The sequence below is a fragment of the Mirounga angustirostris genome, unplaced genomic scaffold (assembly GCF_029215605.1).
Source record: "Mirounga angustirostris isolate CCGP_5_RB_7025 unplaced genomic scaffold, mMirAng1.0.hap1 SCAF_14, whole genome shotgun sequence".
In the NCBI taxonomy this organism is placed as follows: Eukaryota; Metazoa; Chordata; class Mammalia; order Carnivora; family Phocidae; genus Mirounga; species Mirounga angustirostris.
Genome location: NW_026991722.1, coordinates 67,025,445 through 67,034,906, shown reverse-complemented (window position 1 = coordinate 67,034,906; position 9,462 = coordinate 67,025,445). Strand labels below are relative to the sequence as shown.

At 54.9% G+C, this 9,462-nt stretch overlaps 1 protein-coding gene across 2 annotated transcripts; it reads left to right on the top strand.

Annotated features, from left to right (window-relative positions):
- Nucleotides 1–8: 8 nt before the first annotated feature.
- On the top strand, nucleotides 9–7,893 carry PGAM5 (PGAM family member 5, mitochondrial serine/threonine protein phosphatase). 2 transcript variants are annotated; one of them, XM_045871046.2, is made up of 6 exons: nucleotides 9–292; nucleotides 2,957–3,135; nucleotides 4,294–4,419; nucleotides 4,528–4,616; nucleotides 4,744–4,874; nucleotides 6,925–7,893. In XM_045871046.2, exons 1-6 carry the CDS (start codon nucleotides 102–104, stop codon nucleotides 7,073–7,075), a joined length of 867 nt encoding a protein of 288 aa, XP_045727002.1. In that variant the 5' UTR covers nucleotides 9–101; the 3' UTR covers nucleotides 7,076–7,893. The 2 variants fall into 2 exon arrangements, with proteins under 2 accessions (XP_045727002.1, XP_045727001.1); XM_045871045.3 differs by having other exon boundaries at nucleotides 10–292; nucleotides 4,741–4,874.
- Nucleotides 7,894–9,462: the final 1,569 nt, after the last annotated feature.

Here is a 9,462-nt window from a genome sequence, read left to right as displayed (position 1 = left end):
GCGGCCCGCCGGCCGGAAGCGGACACCTGGGGAATCGTGTCCCTCGCGGCGCGCCGTCCACCCCTGAGCGCCTGCGCGGGGCCGGCGCGGAACGGGCGGGCATGGCGTTCCGACAGGCGCTGCAGCTGGCGGCTTGCGGCCTGGCCGGAGGCTCGGCCGCCGTGCTCTTCTCGGCCGTGGCAGTGGGGAAGCCCCGCGCGGGCGGGGACGCTGAGCCGCGTGTGGTCGAGGCGCCGGCGTGGGCGGGGGCCGCTCGCCCCGGGCCGGGCGTCTGGGACCCCAACTGGGACAGGTGCGGGGCCCGCGGGTGGCGTCGGGCGCGCCGACTGTCGGGCGGCGGGGACCCTCCGGGCCCCTGGCGTTCCCTTCGGTCCGGTGTGGTCGGTTCCGCGGAGGGGCAGGAGGGGCAGGCTCGCGGGCGGACTTCGCTTCCGGATGTGGCCGCGAGGCTGGCTGCGAGCGGGGGCGCCCTCGACCCCTCTTCCGCGCCCCGGCCGCCTCGCCTGTCCAGAGGGCCGTTCGGAGGGAGGAGGACAGTGGTGCCTGGGACGGTGCCTGCCACGCGGGCGGCCCGAGGTGGTCGCCTTCAGGCCCGGTAGAGGGTCGGACCTGCCTGTAGGCTGTCAGCCTGGTTTCCCTCGCTCAACCTGGAGCGCTCGGATTGGATGATGGCGTGCTGACCCCGTCTGTGCCGAGCCGCTGAGAGAAGGGTGCCTGTGGGCCCGAGGGCGATGGGCTGGTCTGGAAAGGGACCTCTTCGCGGGGAAGATGGGCAAGGGCATGGCTAGACATCTTGAATGGGCACGGAAGCTCCAGGTCTTGGGTCCGTGCGTGGCCACAAGCCACGTGTGCTTAGTGGGCACTTGAAAAGTGGCACCTGTGATCAGGAAACATTTTTAGTGTTATTTGATGTTAATGAATTTAAATCTAAAAACCAAAGCAGCGCAGATTTTTTTATACTGTTTATGTGTTGCGGTGATACTGTTGTTGATACGTTGGATTAAATAAAGTGAATTTTTGAAATTTCACCTGTGGCTTCTTGGAAATTTTAAAGTGCATATGTTGCTGGTGGTGTGTTTCTGTTGGGCGGCGCTGCTCTGGAGTCTGGGCGTGGCCCTGTGGACTGGTTTATCCGATCCCAGCTCGTCCTTCCTACGTTACTCTGAATGAGGGGCACAGAACTAGTATTTGCTGGCAGCCTGGTTGTATCAGGAACTTCATAGGTATTCTTTGGTTTTGGTTTTGGTTTTTAAGATGTATTTATTTATTTGACAGAGAGAGAACACAAGCAGGGGGCACAGTAGAGAGAGAGGGAGAAGCAGGCTCCCGCTGAGCAGGGACCCCGATCCCTGGGCTCAGTCCCAGGACCCCGGGATCATGACCTGAGCCGAAGGCAGACGCTTAACCATCTGAGCCACCCAGGCGCCCCTGGTATTCTTTGTTTTAAATCTTTAATTAAAAAAAAAAAAATCTTAGAACTGTTTTAGATTTATACAAAAATTGGAAAGATAAGAGTTCTTATATACTCTACCCATGATTTACTCTACTAACATCTTGTAATGCTAGTATGGTGTATTCGTCACAATCAGTGGACTAATATCTGTATGTTACTATTGACTGACATTCATGCTTTTTTGAGATTTCCTCAGTTTTCAGCTATTGTCTGTTGTCTCTTCCAGGATCCCACCTGACAATTAGTCATGTGTCCTCAGGCTTCTCTTGGGTGTGACAGTTTCTCAGACTTCCTTGTTTTGATGACCTTGACATCAAAACTGATGACAGTTTTGAGGAGTGGTAATCAGGAATTTTATAGTATGCCCATCAATTGGGATTTGTCTGTTTTTCTCATGATTCGACCAGGGTCATACTCTCTTTTTCAAACGTCAGTACCGTCTTCTGAATTTCTCAGTTTTTTTTAAGGAAACATTCACTGTGAGATTAAAGGACTTACTGGAAGCAGCACTGGACTCTAGCTTTATTGGTTGAAGCTGACACGCTGTATTTGCTCACCAAGTCTAGGTTTATGAAGGGGGAGGCTGTCTGTGCTGGAAAGTTCCAGAGCCTCATCTGGTGAGATGTCCAGCCTCTTCCTGGAGAACCTCGTCCAGTCTGGGCTTTCAGTATCTGTGTCGGTAGTGCCCAGATGTCTTCTCTGGCCCAGCCCTGGGCTCCAGTGTGGCATCTCAGCCTGTTTGTGTTAGGGCACCCCAGGTTCACCCAGCAGGACCCCTGAGTTGCCACTGCTCCCCTCAAAACTTATCCTGTCACCACTTTGTCCCAGCTGAGGACACTCTTTTCCTAGCTCTGCCCATACCGCAGACCATTAGCTTTTATTAATTTCAGTTCTGGGAGCCACCAGACATGCCTGTCTTCATAAGATTTGGCCGTTTCTCAGCATGTGGCTGTTGGTGCCCCCCCCCCCGCCCTCACCCCCCGCTGCTCCCTCAGCTCCTCCTCAACCTTCCAGTGGTGCCATCCAATAGACATTTCAAATGTGCTTAGTGTGACCGGGGAAATGGAGTAATATTTTGTTTAATTTTCATCATTTTGAGTTTAAGTAGCCACAGGGCCAGTGGCTAGTGTTGGACAGCACAGTTGCAGGCTCTGCGTCAGCGAGGCCACACTGGCCTTGTGGGCACTCCCCCAGCTGCCCCTTCCTGTTCCCGGTTTCGTTTTCCGCACATCACTTATCACCTGGCTGTTTTAATCAGTCTTCTCACTAGAATACAAGCTGCACAAGGGCTTCGCTTCTCCGTTTGATCACCCACAACAGGCCAGGCACTGAGCTCTGTGCAGTAAATGATGGGCTCTCGGGCCAGCAGCAGAGAGCAGAGTGCAAAGGGCATGGTCTTGTCCCTGCGCTTTCCCAAGATGGAAATACTGTCTTGTCAGAAATACTCAAGGCTGACTTGTGAGTGGGGATCTCAAGGACACACCTCTCATATTTCAACATTAGGCGAGAACCACTGTCCCTGGTCAACCTGCGGAAGAGGAACCTGGACTCCGGAGAAGAAGAACTGGCGTCCAGGCTGGACCACTGCAAAGCCAAGGCCACACGACACATCTTCCTCATCAGGCACTCCCAGTACCATGTGGATGCCTCCCTGGAAAAGGACCGCACTCTGACGCCCCTGGGTACGTGCTGGGGCTCAAGCCCCAATTGACACCCATCCCGGTGGCGCTGGGCCCCTTGGGCCTATGTCAGGGGCTTGGCCTAGATTCAAGAATTGTCATTAACGGTGATCATCAGCCTCACTGACACAAGACGGGCATTGAGAACATCCTCAGCTTTAAAAAAATATATATGGTGGATCTCGCAGGTGATCAGATCCAAAGCACAGCAGAGGTGTTCTGTACTCATGCTCAGCAAGTGGCGTACCGTGTACACCCTGTTTGGCTCAACCTAACCTGTTGCCGGAGATCCTTCTGTTCAGCACCTGCAGATCTGTTTAAAGTCGGCTTCACAATGGTAAACAGACGAGAGTGAGTGATAGCGACTCTCACGTCCCCCTGGCAGAAGGGCTGCCTGTCGCCGAGTCCTGCCGTCGTGCGCGGCACTGCTGGGCATGCATGTCCGCCATGGTCTTTCTGCCGGCGTGCAAGCACATCTGTGGAAGGAATTCCTAGGAGAGGAGGCACGGGTGGTCTGAGATAGTTTAAGTTTGTAAAGATTTCTTTGTCAGACAGGATATGACCCATTTGTCCACGCACTAAAAAACTCAGATGGCATAAAGGGCTTAGCAGCCTGTCCTCCAGCCCGCTGTGCCACGTGAGCAGGGAGGCCCCGTCCAGGGTGCTGCCACGTGCAGCTGAAACGGACTCGCTGAGGGCATTTTCAACCAGATTCTAAGATACATATTTGAGAAAAAAGACCCGTGTTTGCACGCAGTCTGTACTTAGTAATGCTGAGGCCGTTGGGTCTTTACGTGTTGGTATCTCTGATGATTCCACAACTGGTGGGACGGCGGCACTCTGAAACTCAGTCTTTGGACAAAATTGAGTAAAAGTGGCACGAAGGACCCAGAAATAGTAACAGGAGCCTACCACACTTCAGTGACCCTCAGCCTTGGGCACTGTTTAACACTTCTTCTGTACAGGGCTGAAGGTAACTGCATTATCTCGTTGATTTTACCTGTTGAATGCCTGGCCGCCCAGTTAGGCCCAAGCCCCAGGAGGGCCTGCCCACCTTGTCCCCCAGCCCTGATGGTACTTGGTAACGACTGGAGTATTTGTGAAGTAAACAAAAGAGGAACTCCAGCAACATGTAATTCTCCGGTGTTTTTCATTTTCAAGGTCGTGAACAGGCTGAACTAACTGGGCTCCGACTTGCAAGCCTGGGGTTGAAGTTTAATAAAATTGTCCATTCGTCCATGACTCGTGCAATAGAAACCACTGATATCATCAGCAAACACCTGCCAGGTGAGTGCCGGGCATCCCCAGGTCCCTGGGCAGCAGGATTGAGAACGGCAGAGGGCCCTGGGCAGCTTCTCCTGAAGGGGCAGCACCGAGTCATTGCTTCTCCCACAGGGGTCTGCAAGGTCAGCACAGACCTGCTAAGAGAAGGCGCCCCCATCGAGCCCGACCCACCTGTGTCCCACTGGAAGCCAGAGGCTGTGGTAAAACCCCTACTCCCCCGGGGAGCATCCCCCACCCCGCTCCCGTTGGCCCACTCTGCCCATACCCCTCCACCCGTGGCCTGCATGCTGCCTCCATACTTAAGGTTCCTTACCCTGCCCCCAGCAGTATTACGAAGATGGAGCACGGATCGAGGCTGCCTTCCGGAACTACATCCACCGGGCAGATGCCAAGCAGCAGGAGGACAGTTACGAGATCTTCATCTGCCACGCCAACGTCATCCGCTACATTGTGTGCCGGTGAGGGGTGACACATGGCTCCCGGGCCCACCTTCCCTCCTGCCAGCCTCTGCCGGCTCATCTTTCCAGGAGGCCCTAGCCAGCCTTCTGGTAGATTGTCAGCTTGGAGTTTCTCATGATTACACACTGTCGGCGGGAGCAGCACCGATGCCGTCCAGGCGGGTTGGGGTGCCCCAAGTCAGCGGCACATTCTGGGTGATGCCTACGTGGTCACTTGGTTAAGGCATTGTGTGCTGGACATCTCACACTGTACAATTGTGTTTTCCCCCTTGGTGACTGGTAAGCGTCTTGGGAGACAGCGCAAACCCTCTCTCCCTCCAATTTACGCCAACTGAATTTAGCCCCTGTCGGTGGGTCTTGCCACGACAGATGCTGTGGGGGCGCTTGCCTAATGATGGTTTTGCCTTTCCCTCATTCTGTCCTCATTTGTTAATTGAAATTCTTCTATAAGCCCTCACTCTTACTCTCCGTTCATTTATTTGTAGGATTATGGACTCAACGGGTCTGTATTTGGCACTGTGGGTTATAACCCGTCACCATGTTGGTCACGTTGCTGCTCTGGCTGTTGGGCCCCCAGGAGGAGGCTCCTGTGTCCTGTGTCCTCTGGACCTGCCTCACTTCCTGGCACTAATGCAGCTTCCAGAGCCAGCTGAGTGACACCTGCCCTGAGGTGCAGCCACGGGCCAGTGGGCCCTGGAGGCAGTTAGGCCAGCTGGGTGCTTATGTGTTTGACCAAAGCTCACTTAGTGCAAAACGTGAAATACCTGGAACCCCAGCCACCCTCTCGATCCATTAGAAAGTGTGTGTCAGGCGTTTTAACAGCTGAGGGATTTCCTCTTGTCGTGTGACGGTGCCTGGCAGGGGTGTCGGACAGGACACAGCCCGCCGGGTGGCCTGTGGAACTCTCCAAATCCAGGCTCAGGGTCCCTGCTCACCGGGCTTGACCCTTAGGCCTGTCGTCAGGGCTGGGGGGCGGGGCGGAGGGGGCCCGTTTCCCCTCCAGTGTCACATGCACGGCCTCTGGTGAGAAGCCCAGGACATCCAAGGCAGGGGGCACAGGGATGCCAGGAGCCAGGCTTCTTAGCTTGCTCACAGGGCTCCAGGCCAGGTGGAGTGCTGCTGGGAAAGAGGGGTGGGCCTCAGACGGCGCCCCACACCCTCCAAACTAAAGCGCTCCCAGAAGGCACAGTCTCAGAGCTCCTCTGCTCAGCATATACTCTTCCCTGATAGCTGCTCTGGGTATCTCTGCTCTGTGGAAACCCCATGTTAGAACACACCCTGGGACAGGCTGACCTGAGCAGCCACTAGAAGTGACCCCAATGCTGAAAACACCAGAAGTATTCGGGGACTTGGAGTAGAAGTGACTTGTGTGCCATAAAGGGCTAGGAGGAGCCAGGGCATCCCCGTCACGATACGGGAGGGCATTCTGGAAATTGTGAGGGAGACATGGAGAAGACTTGAAAAAGCAGCATGAAGGTAGTTGTTGCCAAGGCTGCAGGGTGAGCCACGGGGATGCCCCTCGTCCATGTAGAGATTTAGGGCATGAAGGACGTCTGATGACTTGCGGAAGCCGAGATGATACTGGGCTTTTCAGCAAATACTGCGCCTAGGAAGTGTGAGAGCAAGGGAAGGCCCTGGGGTTGTGGATTACACCACCCTGTTCCTAGGGGAGAATGGGTCAGGAGCGGATCCGTGCCCCTGCCCCTGCCCCCCTTTGGTTACACTGGAAGTTCAATCACATGCACTTGTAAGAAGCCATGGATTTCTGACTCACGTGCCCATCTTGAGTTGGGTTGATCCCCTGACCCAAAGAGGGGCTGGGCCGTCACCATGCCCCTTATTTGATTTGATGGGATGGCATCAGCCCAGCAGCTCCTTTCTGAGAACCCCCCTGCTTGAAAACAGGAGACAGACTTACCTATATGGGCCCCAGCCCCAAGAAAGTCTGCTCCGAGACCTTAACTGAGGTTGGGGGCTGTTAGCGTTGCCCTGACCCCAGCCCATTTTGGTGACAGAGCCCCCTGTTCTACATTGTTCTTTCTCCTTCCAGGGCACTGCAGTTTCCTCCAGAAGGCTGGCTCCGCCTGTCTCTCAACAATGGCAGCATCACCCACCTGGTGGTCCGGCCAGATGGCCGAGTGGCGCTCAGGACCCTCGGGGACACGGGGTTCATGCCTCCGGACAAGATCTCCCGCTCCTGAGGGCTGCCTGGAGGCCCCGCTCTCCTCAGTCCCCCTGTGGCTCCCGTGGGTGCTGCCAAGGACACGGCTCCTTCCCTGTCTTGCCTCCACAGGCTGCACTGCGGTTACACCGCACTTCTCCAGGATGACAGTGAAAAAGGACGAAGAATATCTAAAATATCTAAAATGTGGCATTTCAGTCTGTACTTCTGGCCCCGGGATGGAAAAGGGCATTGTTGCAAGCAGATGGGCCTCATTTCTTTCTTGGGGTTTTCTGCCTGGTCTTCCAGGACGAGGCCTCACGCATGCCGTCTGCGGGGACCACGGTCCGTCTACACGGGCGTCTTTGGTCATGACCACAGTTGGCCACAGGCTCCGAGGAGGGGCCGCCAGGGCTTCCATCCAGAACTTCTTGTCGTGCATTTTTCCCCTTTCTTAAGACTCTTTTATCACTTAAATATTTGTCCACTAAAGATTCTCATCTGGGTTCCTGCTTTGGTAACCAGTTTCTCAGTCCAGAGTCCTGCACCTCTGACGCTGTTGGGCCTTTCCCAACACTCAGCCGCACCTTGGCAGGTGAGGGAGGTGGCTGGATGGTGATCGGACAGCCGGGCGTCCTCTTCGGTCTTTGCCTCTGGTTGTTAATCCTTTATGCTTACGGATTAAACTATTTAGATGTGATATGTCCATCTCAAATAGTCTGTTAACTTAGGAGAAGCTACGGTTTTTATGAAGTGGTTATGAACATTTTCTGCAATCAGTGCAACTAATTGGGACATTTGATCCATTTCTCTGTCACTTTGGAAATAACTGCAAAATAAAGATTTTATTTTACTGGTTCCTCAAAGTACTGATTGCGAATGTTTTCGAGAAGACAGGATCCGTGCTGCGCAACAGACAGCAGCCCCAGACCTGCTGGAACGGTTGCAGCGGCAGAAAGCTCTTTCTGCGGTATTTTGTGTTCCCAGGGCTGACGGCTTGGCCGGGCGTCCACCCACCAGGGGCCAAGGCCCGGACCCAGGACGGTGAGCTACGCAAATGGCTTTCCACCAGCACCAACCACGCACCACTCTCTTCTAGAGAGTTCTGACGAGTGAGCCAGGGGCTGTGCCAACTTCTCAAAGCACAGAAACAGGCAGCACACCTCTGGCCTCAGGTGGGAAGGAGGCCCAAGAAGGCAAGGGCCACACAGGTGTCCCACCCTGAGCCTGAGCCCTGGACCCTGGGACCCACACACCTGAAGGTGGAGGTGGCAGGTCCCCCCCGTCAAGGGGTTGTGCAGCTGCCTCTGCACCGTCTTCAGATCCGCCTTTTTCTTCAGATTGTTTTTTGAGAAAGAGAACACGAGTGGGGGAGGGGCAGCAGCAGCAGCAGACTCGCCGAGAGCAGCGAGCCCGACGCGGGGCTCGATCCCAGGACCCTGAGGTGGTGACCCGAGCCGAAGGCAGACGCTTCACCGACTGAGCCACCCAGGCGCCCCTTCAGATCTGCCTTTAGGCGGCATTTCACTTGACCTTTGAGAAGCAGGGCAGCATTCTGGAAACTGAAAACGAGCCCACGTGGGGATGCAGCCGAGGAGCAAGAGGTGGGTGTCGACATGGGGTCACGGGCCCACTGATGTCACGATGGAAACTTACCTGAGGTGGGACAGATGACTGAAGACTTCTGAGGTGTCAGCAACAGTATCCTAAGTTTGGCCAAAATGAAGCCTGCAAATCAGGAACCTGTGTAACATGAGGGAACCTGAACTGACATCACTGGGAACAGAGCAGTTGGTTCCTATTATGTTGTGCTGTTTATTCCAAAATATTTTCTTCTGAGATAGTCAGGAAGGAACATGAGTGCAATCTGTAAACCAGAAAATCCTTACAGGTTTTGTGCGCAAATGCAAAACGTCAGACGAGGAAAAGTGCGTGCCTTGGACAGCCCAGCAAGCAGACCCAACTCAGGGCGACGGCAGTGAGCGATGACACCTGAAGCCACGGCCTGTCCGGGCCGTAATCCCACAGACTGCCAAGCTGTGAATGTTGCTGCAAACGTCCCAGAACTATTCAAGACGATTTGTCCGTGGTCCTGCTGTTCAGGAGGAAGGTCCAGAAAGACGTGACTGCCAGTTGACCCGTGAGCTCGTCACAGCCTCCCATCCTTGGACGTGGATTCTGCTCACCTGTCTGGCCCCCCAGAGGCTGCTCCAGGGACATGGCCTTGAGATGGTGAGGTGGGGCTGAGCCAGGTAGGGCTTCTATATAAACTCTTCAGATTGGGAGGGTGGATGCAGGGATCCATTCATCTTGCCACCCAAGACGAGCCTCGCATGTAAGTTCTTCTGCTTATTAAACCTGCCACCTCCCAAGCTGGGGTGGCCTGGCCCTTTCTTCGGCCTCTCCCTGCCCTCTGCATACAGGGAC